The sequence below is a fragment of the Sparus aurata genome, chromosome 21, assembly GCF_900880675.1.
Source record: "Sparus aurata chromosome 21, fSpaAur1.1, whole genome shotgun sequence".
Taxonomy (NCBI): domain Eukaryota; kingdom Metazoa; phylum Chordata; class Actinopteri; order Spariformes; family Sparidae; genus Sparus; species Sparus aurata.
Window position 1 is genome coordinate 33418844 of NC_044207.1, and position 22669 is coordinate 33441512.

Below are 22669 nucleotides of genomic sequence, written 5' to 3' on the forward strand. Positions count from 1 at the left end.
CAGCTGTCAGCTGTTATTGATTCAAACCGTCTCGTCTGTGATTTAAAATATTCATAATTAAAAAGCTGAGATTAAAAACACCCACACATCTCGTTAAAGTAATTTGTGGCTCTGGCTGTCTGGACCGAGCTCATCTGGAGGAAGAAATCTGAGAGCTCATCGCTGCAGTCAAACATCACGCGACCCACCAGATCACAAACCCACAGAACCAACAGCTCATCGTCAGATAAATGTCCAGAGATGTCAGCAACACGTCTGAAGTGGGAGAGAAGGAGTAAGAAGAAGGAAGAGGAAGAGGAAGCAGGAAGAGGAAGAGGAAGCTCGAGGCAACGCTGACAAAAATCACATCTCATTTTCAGGCTGGTCAGACTGAATCAGGCCGAAGAGAAAACGTTAAACTACACGTGGCAGACGGGCTGATCTGGAGTCTGTTTCACTCTCAAATAACCCCTAACCCAAAATATCTCCAGTTTGAAATCTGATGTAAAAATGATTCAATTCAAAAACACTTGATGACTTTTTGAGGCAACAAGCACACGAGCTTTGGAAGTGTTCACACTGTAAAAGGTCAAGGAGGAAGGTAATTTCAGCGATGAGCTTCATTTGGACCGTTTAAAATGTAAAGTGGGTTCGTTGTAATTATAAGTTCAGCTACAGGATCATTCTGATCCCATCTGCACCGACCAATCTGCTGATTTCCCCCCACGGATGACATTTCTACTGCCGTCAGGAAATAAACTTTTGCTCTCGTATATCGAAAAGTTCACAGGCACTTCACAACAAGCACGCTTTAATCATCTGTGATCGAGTAACGAGGGACTGGTAGGTTCAACTAGAAGACAAAAACATCCCAAAGCAAGTCTGCGAAAATAACATTTAATTAGGTCACGACTGGAATCATCAAGTCAAAGTGCAACAAATGGCGAGAACATGAACATGAAATCTTTCTTTCAGCCAATCTGAATGATGTCAGTAATGTACCAGCTGTGCTGAGAGATAAAAAGATGGACCGATTCTAAAAAACATCACTGAGATAAGAGAGGCTGCTAACATGGTTCATTTTTACTGTTATATTGAAACCAAGGCTAATATTTTAATTAAAAATGCATAAATCACAAACAGAATCATATTTAAACTCACTACACTGTCCACCCTGTCAGACACACAACTTTTACAACAATTTAATAAACCTCACATCCTGTTTCAGCACGATGGTGAGGAACGCTGCTAAACTAACAACTTCTCCAGCAGGCTCCTTAATCAAACTGAGATGTGGATGCAGATGTTGACGTCTGGTTGTTCAGGACCGCAGGAACACAAGAGGCACATCCACGTGAGATAATCATCAACATGTACGTGTAGGAGGGTTCAGCGCTGGCTGCAGGCATGCTAATGTTAGCTGCGTCTGCTGCAGCAGACCTGCTTACAGGCTCGGGTCAGTTTTGTACTGTGAATCACAAATCCTGCAGTGAGCGTTGGTGTGACTCACTGGGGCTCGTTGCAGGGCTGACATCTCTCTTTATCTCTGTAACGTTACTCTAAAGATGCTCCGAAAAACTGATTTAATGTGAATCGGTTCTCAGTAGTGTCGACATCACGGGGACGGTGCGCTTAAAGTGCTGAGTTTGTTATTCAACCCTGTGATTAACTGACCCTTTAAACAGAGAAGCTGCATTTTAAACATTCAACATGTGATGTAAAATAGAAATAATACAGTAGCACGAGGTTATAGTGTCATTCAGGTACGTCTGACATTAAAATCTGTCCGAAGTAAAAAGTAAAGAAGGCAGGAACAAAGGTGAGTGTGTGTGTGTGTGTCAGAATGAATGCATGCTACAGCAGCAGTGTGTGTGTGTGTGTGTGTGTGTGTGTGTGTGTGTGTGTGTGAGAGTGTGTGTGTGTGTGTGTGTCAGAATGAATGCATGCTACAGCAGCAGAGTGTGTGTGTGTGTGTGTGTGTGTGTGTGTGTGAGAGTGTGTGTGTGTGTGTGTGTGTGTGTGTGTGTGTGTGTGTGTGTGAGTGTGTGTGTGTGTGTGTGTGTCAGAATGAATGCATGCTACAGCAGCAGAGTGTGTGTGTGTGTGTGTGTGTGTGTGTGTGTGTGTGTGTGTGTGTGTAAAGAGATGCCCTCCTGCTCAGTCAGCTGTTGTGTCGTGTTTATTTGTGTATGTTTTGTAAAAGTGCGTGCGTGTGTGTAGGTCGCTGTATATTTTACAGTCAGCGGTTCTGACAGCAGGATGTGTGTGTGTGTGTGTGTGTGTGTGTGTGTGTGTGTGTGTGTGTGTGCTGTGTTTGCTCTTCTATCTTTGCGAGGACTCGTTTGAATCTTTACAGTGAGCACCATTCTGGGCTCCTGACGTCTCCAGAGGGCTGCTGGAGGTTTAACTCCTCCTTGTAGAGACGAGGTCAGCGTGAGGTCACAGTCTGGGTTGGGTTTACACCTTCAGCTGCTCCACATGCATTTAAATAAGCGTCCTCACAAGTGCACAAGTACACGTGTGTGTGTGTGCGCTTGCAGCAGTGAGGTGGCAGGGTGGGTGGGAGGGACTTAATTGAGCATGAAAGACAACAGATGACCTCTGGTGCTGCAGCACTGCCGCCAATCAAACATCTGCCAGCCGGAGGCTCAAGGACGACCGCAGACCGCCCAAACGGCCGAGCAGCCGCGCAGCCCTTCATGCTCAGATTCACCTGTGGACACAATCTGTCCACTGGGGAACATTTTATTTACAAATGTCTACATCTCTGTCAGCTACACCAGCGACCGAGGGCTGAGACAGCTCCTGGTGTCAGCGGAGGCTCTTCAGTTAAAGCGAGCCAGCTCAGTCTCCAGCACAGGAGGCACGTCGAAGGTTTGACGTCTGTCGCAAACGTGCGTCATCACGTTCACATTGTGCAATTATGAGCCGGAGGGGATGATGGTGTTAGCCACAAACCTGGATTGTTTGAAGCAGACATGTTTACCAGCTGTTTTTGTGGCGACCAAAACCGGTTACTTTTCATGGGAGGCCGGAAGATCTGCATCCATGATCAAGGTGACAAAAGCGGTGTCATATTATATTTCTAGGGACTGTTTTTTAAATAATGTCTACTGAGAAATGTTTCGAAACATGTACATGAGTTTAAGCCTGCAGACTTTTAAATATCTGGATGAAAGTGATCACTGATAAGTTCCTTAATTAACAATAATGAGCGCCTCACTTTACAGGTAGGTTGATTCCATTCATGCATCCTGATCCAAAGCTGGTAGAGTCCACTTGGATCCACCTGGGAATCTGACATAATGATATACTGACGTTGGCCCGGCAGCAGAACCTCGACTGTGTGACTATCAGTCCCCATAAAGACCAAACTTCAACAAAAGCTGGGCAGATTTGATAAAAATAAACAGTTATTATACATCCTGTAGACACAGATACATAAAGCAGACGCTGTATTCGATATATAAGGAATATAAACAACGTGACTTTAGGGGCATTTTAAACTCTCAGGACCTGAAATCATGTGAGGTGAATCAGCACCAGCTTTGATTCATAAAAACAATAACCAGAGCAACAAATCATCAATCACGAGCATCATACTCCCTCCCTCACTTGTTACGACGACATGAAATCTGTGCTGTCGCAGCGATTGGTCTCGAGGTGTGTCTGTAAAGCTCAACCAGGCAGCTGATTGGCCGGTGGGGATGAGTGGGCTCGACGGTTCAGCCACCGAGCAGATCAATGGCCGCCGCCGTGCAGGCTTGTTCACCGACACACAGACCTGGACTCTGTTAGCCTCCCTTCCTCTGTCTCTGTCACACACTCACACACACACACACACACTCGCACACACACAGTGGGGTTCTGCCAGGCTGTGCACATCCACACACACACACACACACACAAACACTGGCGAGTCACAAATTAAAAAACAGCCCCCTACCCGACTCGTTGTTCTCTGAATCCATCTTGGTGGAGGCGAAGTGGAGGACGGCCTGCCAGGTGGACCTCGATGCCTCCGTCTCTCTCTCCCTCTCTCTCTCTTTCTGTTTCCTCCCTCTCTCCCTCCCTCTCTCTCTCCCTCCCTCCCCCCCTCACACACTGACTCTCATCTCTGACCTTGCAGTGTTTGTGTTTCCCCTCGCCGGCAGCAGCAGCAGCAGCAGCAGCAGCAGATCTGCTGAGGGCTGCAGGTGAAGCTGCAGCGCTGCAGAGTCCAACAGCTAAAACACTCAGAACCCACTCGGTACCAAACACGCTGCACACACACACATGCACTTGCACAGATGACTGCAGAGATGACATGATGAGTGTGTATTCTGCTAATGTGTGGGTTTATGTGTGCATGTGTGTGTGTGCGTATGGTTTGAGGTGTTTTAATCATCCTGATTGGAGTGTAATTATGCAGATTTATTGAAAGGGGCGTGTGTGTGTGTGTGTGTGTGTGTGTGTGTGTGTGTGTGTGTGTGTGTGTGCAGTCTGTAGAAGTGTGTGTGGGCCTCTGCGGTTGTGTAACAGAGAAAGTTTTGGTTTTTTTCCAGTGTGTGTACGTGCCTGGATTCCAACCTTGAGCATGAGGACATTTTTAAAAACATCTGTAACATCTGGGACAACATTTAAACAACATTTGGGTCATTTTTTTCTGAAAGTAAATTCCTGATAAAAGAGTGAAGTGAGGAATTTAAAAGCGTGAGACCTTTTAGGAAAGTGAGGAAATGTGAATAAAGCGTGACATTTTTCCAGCGATGACATTTTTGCAGAAGTGAGACATTTTGTCGAGTGATGAGATTCTGTAAAAATTGAGGATGATTTGGGGAAGTGAGGACATTTTAAAAACTTAACCATAATTTGAAATGTGAGGATATTTTTGGAAAAGTGATTCTGAAAAATTGAGGATATTTATCAAAAGTGAGGGAGAGAAGGAGGTCGCTTCTGGAGACACACAGCAGAGTTTTAGCACCGTGAACAATCAGTTTGGAAAGCAAGACCACTTTATCTGAATCTCAGAGCGTTTGAGACGGTTTTAGGGCCATTATGAAACCAAAAATCTTCAGTTACAGTCAGACGTGTGTGTGTGTGTGTGTGTGTGTGTGTGTGTGTGTGTGTGTGTGTGTGTGTGTGTGTGTTATTGTCACAGATGGCGGCAGCAGATACCGTCATGCCACATGCTATTCAGACAGCTCCGGCACTAATTTTAGATTCTGTGAGAGCTGAAAACAAAAACTCACATTGATGCTCGAGTTCCACCAAAAAAAAAAAAAGAAAGAAAGACCACAGAATTTCCCGGTTTGTAAACGTAATATATTCTGGGAATGTTCTAAAAATAACAGTAATTTCTAGCCGCCTGAAACTGATTAAGGTCTCGGGATCTGTGCTGAAACCACAGGTGGGTTTGTTGGTCTGTATTAAAGAGCTGGAGAGCGTTTAAGAGTTCAGCATCTTTTACTGCTGGAGCTGCTCGCAACAATCAATCGAAAGGCAAATTTAATTCAATCCAAAAAAAAGGGCGCTTTTTGGTTTCTTCTGCAAATCAATTACTGGCAAACTGAAGGAAAACAACTTCCACTTCCACAGGCTGCTCAATCAAATCTTTTGGATTTTCAAATTTAAATTTGGATCTGTGAGCATCAAGAGTTCATTAACGAGCCGACACACTTCAGCCAAACACTCTGACGCTCTCAAATAATCAGTTAGTCCAAAAAAGTGACAGAAAACAAGACTATGGAGTGCAAGGTGACGTCTTTAAATGTCTTCTGTAGATATTCACTTCATGTTTTCAAGTCTATGTGAAAGCTGTTGGTTTATTTTTTTTTTCAGAGATCCCTTTTTGATTTGTTTGGGGAGAGGGTTCACTCTGGACAGATTTGAGAACCTGAACTTAGTGACAAACTGAATGTCTGTGTTTGACGTTTATGGTTGAATCACTGACATTTTTTCTTTTTTTGTTGTTGCTCTTCCATCTTTATTTTTGGTGAATATTATTTGAGCTTTTCTACCTCCAACATTATCGTTTAAAGACAGGTTTGCCAGGAGGTGAAACCAACAATCTGTCGCTCTTTACAGATCCAGATGCAACAGTCCAAGATGGGTGAAGCCATCAGTGCTGAAAATACAATATCTTAGGAAAACATTACAATTTAAAAAAGGTGCTGAAAAGAGTTTTTTCATGCATCATATCATTTTTTTTTGCAGCTGTATCACGGGCCCGACATTTCAACGATGACATCCTGGCAGGTTTGTCGCCGTGCCTGCAGGCATCCTCAATCCTCAACTGTGTCATATTTTGCCAATTATACAATATTGAACAACTTCCACAGAAGCTCAGGGTCTCGCTGCTGCCGGTGACAAAGCCTCAGGTCAGTGTGTGTTCAGACATTCTCGCCACAGATGACTGAAAGGACATGAAATACATTTGGATGAGAGCCGGAGGGACGGTGCAGCCAGCGTGGCCTCGCCCTGACAGGCTGAACACAGAGAGATATGACGCTGTGTGCTTCTCTTACTGATCATTTAGCTACAGGAACACAAATGCAACACATGATAATGAGATGAAAGGCATTGTGGGAGCTGTAGTTATCATGAGAATAGGCAGATATGGAGCAGTGTGAGCGAGTCTGCAGCACAGAGAGCGTGAGGGAGGGTCAGCAGGAGGAAACTGTTTTCTACTCAACACAGAATACTGGAAAATAAACTTCTTCCACCTTCTGAGAATTATGCATATTTTTGTGTCTGAAAAGAAAAAGTGTTTTCCCTCTGGGCACAACGTCTTTTAACTGCTCAGCAAAATGGAAATGTGAACATCTGTAATCGATCATTATCTCCAGAACAGGTTCTGACTGGACCTTGTGATGAGCCTGTTCTGTCAACTACTGTCTCAACATGCTCTGAATCTTAAATAACACGATTAATAAACTCTCTGAATATCGTTGCTCTCATCTCCATATTTCAGGTATGAGGGAGCTCGTGTGCATCGTCTTTCTCATTATAAATGCTTTCTGCTGACACATGCACAATATTAGAGAAACTATTCCCACCAAGCAGTGTTCATTTTGTGTATCACTGACACATTATCTGCATGTGAATACTTGGTTGTCGCCTGCACATGTAGGAGTGTTTTTAACTAGCACACAGACATTTCATGTGTAAGTGAAAGAGGACAGTGCTGACTGAAGTAAACCAGTTATGTTGTACATGCTGCTGCTGCTCTGCCTCAGTCCTGCTGCTCCACATCTCTGTACCGACACCTGTCTGTCTGTCTGATGTCGATAGGGACGCGAGCAAACATCCGACTACAAAACACGCCTGAGGAAAACTGTAAAATCCTTCAAAGAGTGCAGAAAAAGCGGTAAGCCGCGCGTCGCACAACAAAGATAAAAGCTTCCCTCTCTGCAAAGATGCGACCGGCGGAGGAAACAGAGGGAGGCGCGTCTCCTTTGAAGTTATATTTAGGCCAAATCCTCCTTTGCAGAACAAACCGTCTTCCACTGTGCATACAAATCACAGCCAGCGACGGAGGGAGGACCGTCCTGAGAGCACAGGAACCGGCTGCACACGTACAATTAGTCGGCGGAGCATCAAAACAACGCCGGCCCGCTGGGTTTGATCGACTTTGATTCTTTCAGCATCCCAAACACTCTGTTCCACCTGGGACACAGATGCATGCTGGGTGACTTGGTTCTGTAAGACGTGAGCACACAGAAATCCTCCCTGCAGGTGGTCCACATCCATTTAGACACATTTACAACACGACTGCAGATGTAAAGCTCCTCCAACACACGTGGGATGCAAACTAAACCTCCGAGGGATCAGCAGGATGAATTCAGAATACCAAACATGTTTTGGTGTTTATGTTTAGTGTTTCGCCAAACTGCATTTTATATGAACACGGCAGCATTTACATTACAGAGATCGGCAGAAGTGGCACATTTTGATGGCATTAGTGTTTCAGATTTAGTCAGCATGAATCCCCCAGCCATGTTTGTTGTGACAGAACCAAAACTGGATCTTTTTCTGATCCTCACCGAGAGCTAATGTGCCTGAATCGAGGGTTATGGTTGAACACATCCATCTTTAAAGGAGTTATTGTTTTGGTGCCAGTTGACATCATGTACTTACTCTGTTTTTACTCCACTGCTGCCTTCTCCCTCATCAGTTTTGAGGAACAATCACACTTCAAGTGACTTAATCTCAAATTTCCAGTAGAGAGATTGTTGTTTTTCTTGGACATCTTTAAACAGAAGACCTTTTCACACAGACATCACGCATCATCACGTTGACATCTGTGTGTTTTCTTTAACGTCTTTTCACCTGTAAATCTAAACATGTATCCGCAGGGTGTTTGTAAATCATATGGATGCTGTTGTAATGTGTTGTGATGGAGATCCTGACCCACCATGCATCCCCTCTTGGTCTAAATGACATCAGATAATCGCTGTCAGTGAATAGCGGAGCCTGCCTGGCTCTCACTCACGAGGAGCAGTGTTGTATTTTTTTCTGGGGGAAGTCTTGGTGGAGAGCAGCTGATGAACTGAAGGTGACAGAGACACAGTGAGTTAAAGCTTTTTGCTCTGAACCACGTCACATTATCTCATTATCTCTCTGACTTTCACACAGACGGCGAGGCGGAGTATCGTTGCAAGAGTCCCACCTTTTAAGCACAGTGTGAACGTGTCTAGAGATGCTGGGTGATCATGTGGAGCTACAGCTGCAGATCCAACAGTCACAGTCTGTAAGAACTGTGAAAGAAGGTCCGGAAAGGTTCAATGTAACTGTCAATATACTGTTGTGCAGGCCGAGTGTCCCACTGGGAAACAGAGACGAAGCTTCAGGACAGACATGAAGTCGACGGTGTCCTCCGTCAGTGTGCAGCTTTTCTCTGGGAGCAGATTACTGCAGGGTGAAGAAAACACCAAGGGCTCCACACAAATGACAGGAGACTTAGAAAGGTAGTTTCCAACAGGCATCCATCCCTCCATTCCTCCACCCATCTATCCCTCCATCCCTCCACCATCCAACCAACCCTCCATCCTCCGTCCATCCCTCCATATGTAACCATGCGCTCATCTGACTGACTGTTCCTTCAGTCTGAAGCAGCCGCAGCGAGAGTGAGCGACGGAGGGTCTGTCCTACATAATGACTTAATTGAGGTGGTTAACACTTTGAGGATAATGAGAGCCTCTAGACCACAACAGACCCAGGAGTGAGAGCTACCAAGTGGAGCAGCACACACACACACACACACACACACACACAAAGGAAATCAGTGTCGATTATTAATAGCAGCTGCACTAAATGTAGCGGTATCTGTCTAATTTCATTTGACCGGCTCCTGCATCGTTAGTGTGTCGGTGTCAGTGACAGCCTTCACTTTTCTTCTACATGGTTTTGTTTCCCAGATCAATGCTGAATTTTCTCTCTCATCGTTTAAGCAAAAATAAAATCCTTCATTTAAAGAAGATCGGCTGATTAAACTGACATCTCCGGTTTCTTAACGGACAGTTGGTTGGTATATTATATGTTGACTTAGTTAAAGATGTAATATGTAACGTTTCTGTTATTGCATTATCTCAAATATTCCAGTGTTCAGATCAGAGAAATGTGCAGCTTTACTCAAAGGAACGATGCGTTTCATTATTTCACTATGAGCAAGGATTCTTTTAATCATTATGGAACGATTCAATCGGATCCGGTTCGGTTTTGATACAATAAAAGCCGATACAATTCTTTGTTTCACGTAGACATTCATTTTCTTTTATAAATTAGAGTAAGAAAATTCTGTAAAAAGCTGATTACCTTCATTTAGATATTTCATAAATGACCCGGGGATGTTTGTGTGTTTCTCACTGTCATGTATATCTGTTTATACCTCAGCGTATAAAACACACACCTGTCGTCTCATCCTGGATCTGATGGAAAACTATCCTGTTGTCTGGATCTCCGTGAGCCTCTGAGCTGGACCTCCCTGAACTGGACCTCCCTGAACCGGACCCCCCTGAACTGGACCTCCCTGACTGTCTGGATCCTCTGCTTCCTTGTAATAATCAGTGCATAAACTCAAAGCTGAGTTAACAATCAGACACATTTTCACCACTGATAACACACTCAGAAGTTGGATTAACTAAACACTGTGCAGCAGCTCAGCACATAATGTCAGCAGACAGTGACAGTTAACAGTGTACAGAACCACCACGGTCACAGAACCACCACGGTCACAGAACCAGCTAATGATAGAAACACGTTCAACAGCAGACAGCTCGTAAGTCCTCAGCAATAAAACAGGTTATAGATGCCATGATTACACTGTCGGACATGTTGCTTTTGTTTGACCTTTAAACTTAGACGAGAGTTAGAAGAAGCGTTGAGAGATTCTTAACTTTTAAATCGTCCATCGACCAGTTGACGGTACATTTGGACCGACCCAGAGCTCGAGTATCCGTGTAGTCACATCTCTAAATTTAACACAGATTTTCGTTTCATATCTGTTAATTTTTACACCCCTACTTTCTTCGTTTTTGCGTTTTTATCTACTTCGGTTGTTTAGGAGAATACTGCAACAACGTCTTGCTGTGAAGCTCCAGAAATGTTTTGTTGACATCAGCGTGGAGGTGAGAAGATTACGACTGAATTTCTTTGTTGAACTGTTCCGTTACGTCTACACCGAGCTTAACCACATTGTGCCAAAACAATAACTTTAACCTTGTTGTGTTAACAGTCATCCCTACAGAAATGTCCCAATATCAATATCGTGGTGTCTGGTCAAAAATATTGTGATGTTGGATTTTGTCACCCAGTCCTGGTATTTATGAAGAGGAGATTTTAAATATAGAGAGTAGGGCTGTAACGATACACATATCAAAGCTGAAACTCAGATCCACGAACCTGTCTCGCGCTGTGAGAAGGCAGAATCGCAACAAAACTTCCAGTCCAGATCAGCCCTATGAGCTGTAAGTAACACCACATTAACACCGCAGCGGTCGTTCGCCAATTCTCCGCCGTTGCTTGTTCACACAGAGTGAAACACCGCTGTAAAGACGAACCGCTGCGTAATTCAAACAGAAAGCGGCGCTGCGGCTCCTAAAGAGACGTGACGGTACACGTCATGATGATGACATGTGTGTGTTTTCAAGGGGTTTCCCCGGTGTCTCCCCTGTCAATCAAAACCCGACAGAGACTGTCTTCCGGGGCAAAGTTAACTGAAGTCTCGGTCCGGAGGGCCGATGTCGCGGAGATTGTTTTTCATTATAAACACTTGGTGAGTTAAAGTTTTTTTTTGCCGGTGACAGGCGCTGTTATCAGGCAGAAATGTGACGAGGAGTCAGTAGGACGGGCGGGAGGAAGGACGCTTATCCACGTACAGCTGCGGTATTTTTCCTTGTTGCCAAAGACAGTTACAGTTACTACGCTACCTTAGTTTGGTTCTGTTTGTCTGTATTAAGTTGAGTGAGGGATCTGTGCAGTTAGCAGACCATCAGATAAACACGCCCTCCACAATACTATCAGACAAGTATCATATACAGAAGTTAATGAAATGTTATATAAATAAAATGTTTAATAAAAAAAAAAAAAAAAAAATTGAGGTTTGTATCGAACCGTGGGTCAAAAATCTTGATACAAACCGAATCGCGAGTTTGGTGTATCGTTACAGCCCTAATGTAGAGATACAAACATATCACATACTGTGATTATAGCCTACAAATACTGCAATATAATTCGCCAGCTCTCTCTCTGTCTGATACATGATGGAATAACATCTACTGATCGGACCAGCAACAGGACAGAGATCACTCAGCTCATACCATCTGCAGCGTATCTGACCACATCACTAACATATTCAAACACACACACACACACACACACACACACACACACACACACACACACACACGCTGCCACACTCCGTTTCATTGGCCCATCAGGGATCGATGTGGAAGGTGTTCCATTACCACTAATGTCATCAGCAGTTTACCAGTGGGAGTAATTACAGACACGAGGGCCGCGGGGCTGCAGAGTCCCTCAAGCTGCAGACGCAAACTCCAGCATCCAGACACATCAGCTACTGCGCCCAAACACAACCAGCACATCTCCAGGGAGGCTTTTTGGGCCACGGACGCCGATTTATCATCCTACTTTGTGAGTCTCGGCAGCCAACTGGGTCTTTAGGGGAGAATCGTTCTCCAGTAAAACAGCAGCTGGTTACCTGCCAGAGAGCAGCTGCTGGGGGAGAAGGAAGCAGAGGGCACGCAAAGTCCAACTCTCCCAAAATAGAAAACGCTGTCAGACGTGACAACACACACACACACACACACACACTTACTTTCCGATGCCTTGTTTATTTACGCTACGCTCGACTAGGCGTGTGCTCAAGATAAAAGAGGTCAAAGTCGGGATGGAGGAATCACAAGGACAGAGGAGCTGATGGAGGCGGCGGAGGGAATCAGAGGACTTAGAGAATGTTGGATCGTCGTAATGCTTCTTATGCTGCGTTGTATTAAGAGGATCTGTGAGCGGCTGACACTTACAGAGACTGCGAGACAATAGAGGGGGAAAGTGCTGAGTTATTGAAAACGGTGAAAAACTGAAGCGAGTGGAGGTTTGACTCACTCCTCCTACACCACAGAGAGACTACAAAACTCCTGTCAGATGAGACTCCCTGCTGCGTTTTTAACTATAAAGTGCCACAGTGAGGCGGAATAATTAAACAACATATTATCACAATCATAATTTACGATCTGCACGTCCTGTTGCTCCTGGACTCTACATCACACATCTGCAGTTAACTTTCAACAGTTCATCATGAGTATTCTGATTAGATTTACTGTTTGTCTCTATAAATAAAGTCCTGAACATTTTGGATCCTTTAAACGTTAGCCAGCCACACTAACATGAGGTGAAAAATGAAGGTGACGGAAGTACAGCGTCTTGTGAAAGTCAGATATATCTTCAATCACAAAGGCCCATTTCATCTTAGCAGCTAGCTAACAGGCAAGTTAAAAACACTTAGGTAATTATCTAAATGATCACAGGTGATAAAACCTGAGAGACAAAAATAAACGGTAATCTATTAACGATATACACAAAGTGAACTGTGACAAGTCAACTAGAGACGTATACTGTAGAGTCGGCACCTGAAGCAGAAGGATGTGCAGTTCTTGAAGTGGATACACGTTAAAATATGTTGTGCAAGAGGGGAAAAAATATACGTAAAATGTAAGAAAACGAGTTTATAGTGAAGTACTGTAGTGCTGCGGAGACACAAGTCTTGTTCTCCAGATGTAAGAAGGTCACAAGAATGTCCAACGTCCAGCTAAACTGAGAAAGTGGTTCGGACCGACAGAGAGGTCCAGATATGTGGCGCAGCAGAGAGGGAGGGCTGCTGTCTGACTGTGGTGAACGAGATAATAACAGAGAGTAACTGCAATAAAGTTTTTGATTAGATGCTGTAAAATCTAAACTGCTTGGCTGACAGTCATACTTTCTGCCACAGTGTACGTTTACAGCCCCGCACATGATTTTTATTGTCCCAGAACGTCGCATGCGAGTACATTTCACTTGTCTGGCTCTGATCCGACTACAACAAGTGGCAACAAATACTGGTAGAGATCAATAACAGCTGCAGGAAAAGCTTCAGTGAAAACCACAAGCACACCCTAAAGAGAGTTCAGTGTTTGTCTCAAAGAATAACATGAACAAGTAATTACCAAAGCTATAAAGAGATTAATCATTAGATTAATCACTTCTGCACCACTGCTTTCATTCGCAAAGTACTTTATAGCATCATGTGACAATTTGTAACCTCCAAAAAGACGAAGAAGACCAGTGTTGTTTAAAGAAGTTATTCCTGATTAAAAGTGAAGATATTGCGTTAAAGTACTGTGAAAGTCGCCCGTACGAATAGTATTTGAGAAAAAGTCCAGAAGTATCTGATATGAAGCGGATTTAAGTATTAAAAGTACAAGTTAAAACAAGAAAATCATACATATATTTACATGTTAGTATAAACTATATCATGATTTTTAGCCTGGCTGATTAAAACTGCTCTACTTCGTCTGTGGGGGAGTAAAAAAGTACAATATAATGGAGTATAAAGCAGCACAAAATGGAAATAATGAAGTTAAGTAAAGGTATTTTTAAAATTGTAGAGTACGTGATTGCGTACATGTACTGAAGTTACATTCCATCACTGCAGAAAGTAGAGAGGCAGTGTCGGGGGTAACGCTCCACAGAAGTAATGCGTTATTTAGTTTCTACACGCCATCTGAACAATATCCAACAACCGCAGTCATTTCTGTTAACACTAAAGTACCTGCGTTACTTTACACAGGTTGTTTAAACACTGGTTCACCTGCTTAAACTCACCTACTGACCTCATCCCAACCTCCCACAAAGCAAATGCAGAGTGTACACATTCCCACTGCACACAAAAGCTCATCATCGTGGGTTTAATTGTTTTTTTAAACCAGTGTAAATGGGGCATCAGTAGATAACACAGTAACATAATGATTACTTTTTAATGGCAGTAATCTTGTAACAAGTTACTTTGAAAAGTTACCCAACACTGATCACAGATAGTTGACTTATTAATTAGCCGTACAGCAAAATAATCAACTGACGGCTAACGTAACAGATTAATTGTTAAAATCAGTTTTGAATCAAAACTGCCAAACTTTATTGATTCTGGTTTCTCAGATGATGACTTTTTTTTACAACAGCAGTGTGTTTTTAATTGTACGTCAGACAAAACAAGAATAGATTGTCAGGTAGACCACAAAGTAAAAGTACTTCCTGAAGCTTCATTAACAGGCCTGCAGGTGACACAGGGACAACAGATGCCTTCAAATCCCGCACACAAGCTGTGACAGTGAACGCATCACTGCACTTTTTTCCCCTACACAACTTCGACCCTCGTGTCTGTTATAATCAGCCAAAACGGTGTCATTAAACGCAACACTTCAACACACACATTCACTGTCAGCATCACACACACAAACACACACACACACACACACAGTGAGCTTACCGGCTGGCATCCTGGTGCTAATGTACCGCAGTTCCTCCGTATGCTGAGCACCGATTGGTCCTGTGTTTGTCAGTTAGCCTCCATGTAGCTTCTCCCGCTGGCTTCACTTCACCTGGTATCGGAATGTAACGTTAAATCACCTGTTCGCGAGCTGACACGGCACATTAAACACGCTGTTTTCAGTCTGAACAGTGAGACATGAAGCGTCTGTAACGGGCTAAAGCTGTCCGCCGTCACACCAACTGACAACCCTGGAGACACTGATTGTTAAAACAAAACAAGGCAAACGGGAATTAGCTTGAGAAGCTAACGTGTCTAACGGCTGCGGCGGGTCGTTGGACACACACGGAGACGTTAGTGAGGTGTGTGAGGGACGAGCCGGTGAACATACCTGTAGGTAAACAGCAGCAGGCAGATTACCTCCTACACATTACTACAGTGCTTCCTGCTTTACGGTGACAGACACACAACACGGAAGTGTGTGTGTGTGTGTGTGTGTGTGTGCTGCGGCGGCTCCGACCCCCCCGCTGCTGCTGCTCAACGTACACCGACCGTGGAGGAGCAGGAGACGGCTAATTATAGCAGCCCGAGGCGGGGAGAGGTCCACCGTGACCGGACCGCTCTGAAATATAATGTTAGTAATGAACCCACATGTACAAGTTTTATCATCATCTCCCTGTTAAATGTTGTTTAACTCCCTCTTACATGAAGCCTCTTAAACACACACGACTTTACGTTTTAATATCAACTTTAAACAGTGCAGCAGCAGAAGTATTAACGTCATATAACTCCACATATTTTACACATTAAAGTGTGTTTACATGTCCTGAACTCACATGAACCTGTAGTCCAGATGACATGTGACACATCTGAGGTGAATCATTTCACTTTTTCATAAAAACATGAAGCATTTGTACAGTTTGAGGCCCGGAACAGTTTCAAACATGGAGCCATGTAGCAGCCACGGCGGCCATTTTACTGTCGGCCATAACTAAATTATGTATTTTGCTTAATAACTCCTGAAGGAAACATGATAACACAGAAACAGTGATGTCTACCCCCATGTTCTGATGGTCAAAGACCACAGTGACACCACATAAAACATCATGAATTATTCAGATTAACAGTAAATGGTGAATTCAGGTACGTTGTCTAAAACTAGCTAATCCAGATGATGTGTCTAAAAACCTTTTACTTCTTGATAGAAGTATGAAACTTGGTAGAGTTGTACAGTTCAGAGATGGAGCCATGTAGCAGCCATTTTACTGTCTGCCATAACTGAATTATGTATTTTGCATCATCCTGAACCAGATACAGAAAAGATTATGTATACAGAGATGTTTTGATATGGGGTCATTGTCGGTGTTGTTATCTCGTAGGGCCTCTTCAGCTTCAAGTACTACAGACCAAATTTAAATGTTAAATGACTGCATTAAATTAAAAGCATAAACTAAGAAAACACACATTTTTGTGTTGTGGTCCAATTATATTATGTTGTTTCTGATCACAATCAGGGTTGTTATGTAGAAAAATGTAAGAAACAGTGGATGATGAGTCATTTCAGTCCCAGTCTCTGTCACAGTGGACGAACAGGACGCACACTATTTTATTAAATGTCCAGATTGTCTTTTCTGTCATTACGACTCTTTATGTTGCTGTTTTATGATCCGTCCATTGTGACTTTATTGTAAACTAATCAGACGGATGTGCTGAAGCTGAACCTCCGTCTCTGTTTGATTCCGTTCGTAGGTACTTCCTCGACCGTTTACTCCGAGCTGAGGAGGAGGTGACAACAGGTTTCAGTTCACTTCTGTTGTATTATTATGCTGTTTACAAGGTTCATTATAAGAGTGCAAGTCAGCAAGAATGGACTGGGGTGTCCACATATTTATTTAGCGTAGCTCTGCCACAATATCCAGCTACAGTTTACAGCTTTGCTCAGCTTTCACTCCTGAGCTGTCGGCATCGCCTGTAGTTCACTGGGTTGATCAAACTTCTATGTTTAGGCCGTTCTTTCTAAATCTGTACACAGTCATGAAGTCTTGTTAATCTCGTTAGGACCACTACGCACGCACACAAAGTTTAACTGAGAAGAACAAATGTTCCTGCAACATCACTGATGATGGCACAAGAGGATGTGTTGTCATCAAGATCACCATGAGACCAAAACTGTCCAACAGACAGTAATTATCCCAAACTTAACCAAAGTCATCTCTCAGAGCTGGGGTGTGAATGTTTGTGAAAGTGTGCCGGTTGTGCTTTTTAAGCTCTTAAGGACCTTTTCTGGGCCGACTGACGGACTTAGAGGTGATTAAAGGCTTTGGCCCCACAGATGGCGTGCCCAGCGTCTGTTCAAGTCAAATGACAGACAGCAGCCAGCGGCACCACCGCCTGACAACAAAAAAATAAAAACTTTTAAAAAAAGAGATCCTGTTTGTGTAATTACTCTAATGCAGGGGCGTCCACATGTCGTGTACAGAGTGACAGAGGTGGATCTGCACACAGGCTTAGAATAAAGCTGGAACAGGGAGGGATGAGGGGGGCGTGTTGTGTTTACTGACCAAACATGAACAGATTTAGCAGTGAGCAACACTTCACTGTCCACCAGTCACAACACACAGGCTTTTTTTAGTATTAATATTATCTAACCAGGAAGGTGATCCACTCAGACTGATGTGTTTACTGCTGAGGCAGGATGTAGGGGGCGGGACTCACCTGAACCAATCAGGTGTCAGTCAGGGAGGGAGAGTCCGTTTGATTTGATGAGCCAAAGAGCAAGAATGTAATAAAATAAACAGTCTTCAGTTCACTAAAGTGACAGACGCACCCAACGCTCTCCAGCAAACAGGTCGCATATCGAACAAAGCAGCATCACAGGAAGTGGTTAATGTGGTTTTAAAGTCTGCTGCCAACAGCAACAGTCATGAGCTGTGACTGAAGAGTGTGTAAGGATTAAAGATGTTACGTATAATTTCTGCTTTAAGATGCCAAACCTTTGTTACGAGTTGTCGAGCTGTGTCAGTAAACGTGTTTGCATGAAGCATTTTGAAGAATATCGCATTAGAAATTTTATGGAATCGGTCTGATTCATAAAAAAGATTGTTCGCTTGATTTATTTATTTATGTTGTTTGTTTCGGACATGTCAATTCATAAGCATCACATTTCATCATTGTTCAAATAATACAACACACATGGCCGAAAGGGAAAAGTGGGAGAAGCCAAAGCTTATCAAGTCCCGCCCCCATTACCCACAGGATAAAATCTTCATTCTGATTGACGTGGAGGTCGATTAAATAATTTATTTGAAAAAACATATTTATTGTTACAATATAAAACTGTAAAAAGTAAATCTCAGCAGCTGGCCCGGTCTGTCTCTGGTTTTTGTGTCCTGACTGATATTTGGTGTGGTTTCTCTTCAGGAGGCAGCGTGTGCACTGATCCTCTGCAGAATATTGACAGGAGTAATCAGCCGACAGGTGAAGTCAATGAAACGTTCCAGCAGTCACAGTTTTCTCATTAGCTGCTGATTGTCTGGCTGCTCTGGGATGTTTTGGTTCAGAAAGGCAGAATCAGTTTACTGGATTCTATGAACAGACACACTCTGGATCGTTATCATCTAATGGAGGCCGGCAGTCGATAGTTTGAGCAGAAGTCTTTATACTTGGAGTTTTTCCACTGATGTTAACTGGGAGTTGTCCAAAACGTCTTGATGCTTCTGTGAAAACGAACTGATATTCAATTACTGTTCAGGACCGCAGCCAGAAGACGTCCAGGATTTATTGATACTGACAATACTTTTAAGAGTGGAATCCCCTCAACAATCATTAAAAACCTCAGAGTGATTCAAATGAATCTGATAAGCCATCATCACTCTCTGAAGAAGACTTCTAGTTTTCATTTAATCCATATTTCATTTTTCAATTACAGGAACTTTAATGAAATGTGAAGTCACAGTTTCTGCTCTTACTTCATCTGGAGTTTGATCCGTTAAGTTAATTTCTGCTGTAGTTTTGAAAACCATGAACGATCACGTTCGGTTCAGAGAAGTGTCGATGTGAAATGACATCACCACCTCACAGTCAGAGACTTTGAAACATAATTGTGAACTGATCAAAGTACCTTTACGTCTATACTGAAGCACACGGTCACCATAGAGATAGCAAATCAGAAATCACTCACATAAATCATACGTAGCATCTAATGGCTTCTCAGCGTGCTGTCAAACGATGTCTGATGCGCGCTCGATGGTTCTGGAGGCCGATGGCAATCGACCTGTTTTTTTTTCTTCTCTTTTTTCTTTCATTTAGTGCGGAGGCGTCGTTGCCAAGCACTGATAATCAATAGGGAGGAAGAAATCAGCTGTGAGAAACGACAGGATGTACCAGAGGATATCACACACTTGTTGAAGCAGCACAATGGGAGGAAAACCCTGCTGGAAAAACCAGCATAGACCAAAACCAGCACCAAGACACAACATATGCTGGTCTTGCAGGTGACCAGTCACCTGCAAGACCAGCATATGTTGTGTCTTGGTGCTGGTTTTGGTTTTGGTGCTGGTCTATCCTGGCAGTCAAGGCTGTGTGCAGAAATAATAAAGCTACGACGGCCTTTGCCATCTTGGTTTTACGGAGCCAGAAGTGACCATATTTGGACAAGAGGGTGGAGCTGTGTCAGAGACCCTGATTGGACCTGACTACTGTAGAAACTACTTTTAGATCTCCAGTCATTCACTGATTTATTCGCCCGGCCGGCACACTGATTCTTCAGAGGGAAGAAAGAAAATTGCCCCAAAATTAGAATATCCATTGGAACTCCAGGAGGAAAGACATTTGTGACTCAGGTCTGAGGTGTCTCACTGCTGCCACACTGAAATGTGCAGTATTTGATTCTAATGATGCTCAAAATCATATCATCATCGCTGTAGTCAACCGGGTGAAAAGCTTCTTGAACGAACATTAAAAAGAACAATAAAAACCTCGCCGGCGCTGCTGTGAAGTCGAGGACGGCAATTCACTCTTTTATTAAAACACTTTGCAGGAACACTTCCCGTGCTGCTCAGTCAAAATTGAAATTTCTCACACACATATTTACCTGTGAAACATCCCTCACATGAAAGGGAATAGGGGAGTGTATTTTTATTGCGAACACATGAGATGCAATCAATCTGGCACTCACTTTCACACCGTCGTCTCTGCGGTGCCCAGAGATGGAGGTGAAAAGTGCTGTCGAAAGCCTCCGTTTGCACTTCAAAGGGCTGTGTGGGTGGAGGACAGACGCCCGCGGTGAGCTGCAGCTCAGTCATGAAAGGAGGCTGCTGGAGTTTAACCTCCCCTGAAACGTCCTCAGCGTCCATCAAACGCCAGATCACCTCTGATGGATGTTCAACATCCAGCCTGCAGCTGGTTCCGACGGACAGGTCCAGTTACAGTCAATATGTATTTTAACCTTTGTGTGTTTTCTCAGGAGGGGGCTGCGCAGAACTGAGCTGGAGGTGGATTTAAAAGCTGAGCGGGGGATTCTTAGCCACCAAGTGATTTAGGTTCTGTTCAGACCCGGTTTCAACATCCGTCCTGAGAGACATCAGTGGACGGCGACTCCAAGTAAAGAGGTGAACGAGACGCTTTGAGGACGCATTTGGGATTCGATCACTAAATCCACATTCAGAGGAGGTCATGTGACCACGAGGGCACCTGCTCAACTGACTTCCTCCGTGAAACAAGGAGAAGAAGAAGAAGAAGAAGAAGAAGAAGATGGAGGAGGAAGAGGAGAAGCCACAGCAGCAGGCAGAGTGGATTACACACTGTGTGATTTCCATGTGGTTCATTGTGTTGTTAATGACATGTTTGGGCTCTTTTAACCTGCCAATGTTTGCAGCAGATGTTTGATTGAACCAGATACCGCAACAGCACCAGACTCCATTAACCAATGTAGTGATTTTAAGAGTTGTTGAGTTAAAACAAACTTTATAACGTTGTGAAACTCTATCTCTAACAGATTCTAACTCATTGTCTCCTTCTTGTAAATTCAGCATTAAATGTAATACATGAAGCCAACTATCATGCACAATTTCACCAGACTCCCTTTACAAATCAGCTAATTTTAGTAGTTGTTGAGTAGCGTTAAACTTTATAAACATCATGAAACTCTATCTATGACAAATTCTAAATCATTGGTGCCTTCTTGTAAATTCAGCATTACATCAAAACATGAAGTGAACCAGTGAACCACAACATCACCAGACTCCATTAACAAATGTGGTGATTTAAGAGTTGTTGAGTTAAAACAAACTTTATAACGTTGTGAAACTCTATCTCTAACAGATTCTAACTTATTGTCTCCTTCTTGTAAATTCAGCATTAAATGTAATACATGAAGCCAACTATCATGCACAATTTCACCAGACTCCCTTTACAAATCAGCTAATTTTAGGAGTTGTTGAGTAGCGTTAAACTTTATAAACATCGTGAAACTCTATCTATGACAAATTCTAAATCATTGGTGCCTTCTTGTAAATTCAGCATTACATCAAAACATGAAGTGAACCAGTGAACCACAGCAGCACCAGACTCCCTTAACAAATGTAGTGATTTTCAGAGTTGTTGAGTTAAAACAGACTTTATAACATAGTGAAACTGTGTGTGTGACAGATTGTAAGTCATTGTGTCCTTGTTGTAAATTCAGCATTAAATCTTTCAGCTGAAGTTGTTTGTCTCCTTGTAAAAAGTGTCAGTTTGTGGCAGCATGTCTGTACCAGCCTGTCTGCTTCTGTGTCTAAAGTGCTAAAGTCTTACCTGCCAACATTGATCAGCTGTTTGAACACACTGTTTACACTGATTTCACCATTTACACTCCATTTATGAAAGAAGAAACATGTTATTGATCTAAACATGTCACATGTTACAAAGACACTAAACAGGAACAATATAGGCTACTTCTTTGTCCCCGTGGAGAAAGTCCCCAGACTCCCTTAACAAATGTGTCAGTTTAGTGAGTTGTTGAGTTGGAGACACTTTATAAACTCTGTGAAACTCTGTCTCTGACTCATTCTGCATTATTTGGACCTTCTTGTTAATTCAGCATTAAATGTGATACATGAAGCCGACTATTTACCACAGCCGCACCAGACTCCCTTACCAAATGTTGTGATTTTAAGAGTTGTTGAGTTAAAACAAACTTTATACACATTATGAAACTCTGTCTCTGACTCATTTTGCATTATTTGGACCTTCTTGTTCATTCAGCAAATGTTCCACATGAACTTCTTTCTGTCTTTGTGTAGAAACATGGAGTCTGTTTGTTTCAGTGATGTGTTTAATTGCATGTAGAGCAAAGTTGTGAGATCCAGTCACAAGCGGTCACTCAGGACGGATTTTAATACCAGGTCTGTACATGACGGCAGTTCTCATCTTCCTCTTCCTCTTCCTCTTCCTCTTCCTCTTCCTTTCCCTCCGGCACTCTCAGTTTCCACAGTCTCACCTTCGGCCTGTAACCTCCCTCCTGTTACATCCCTGCAGGTTTGTTTGGATGGATTTTAAGAGACATCACTGCAGAGTCGTGTCTGGACTCGACCTGACAAACCTGTACATCAGCTTCACGAATGAGCAATCCTGACTTCATCACGAGGAGGAGTGTTGCGGGCAGACGAGGGTTCGGTTGGAGTGTTTACCTTC

At 43.3% G+C, this 22669-nt stretch overlaps 1 protein-coding gene across 3 annotated transcripts in view; it reads right to left on the bottom strand.

Moving 5' to 3' along the window:
• efr3a (EFR3 homolog A (S. cerevisiae)) overlaps positions 1–15552 on the bottom strand; it is a 56376-nt gene extending 40824 nt beyond the window's left edge. The window contains exons 1-2 of one of the 3 annotated variants that reach the window (XM_030401946.1): positions 15390–15552; positions 14999–15110 (exon numbers count right to left, since the gene is read on the bottom strand). In XM_030401946.1, coding sequence (XP_030257806.1) covers positions 14999–15008 — 10 coding nt within the window. In that variant the 5' untranslated portion in view covers positions 15009–15110; positions 15390–15552. The other 2 variants (XM_030401947.1, XM_030401945.1) reach the window with 2 other exon arrangements.
• Between the last annotated feature and the right edge of the window lie 7117 nt (positions 15553–22669).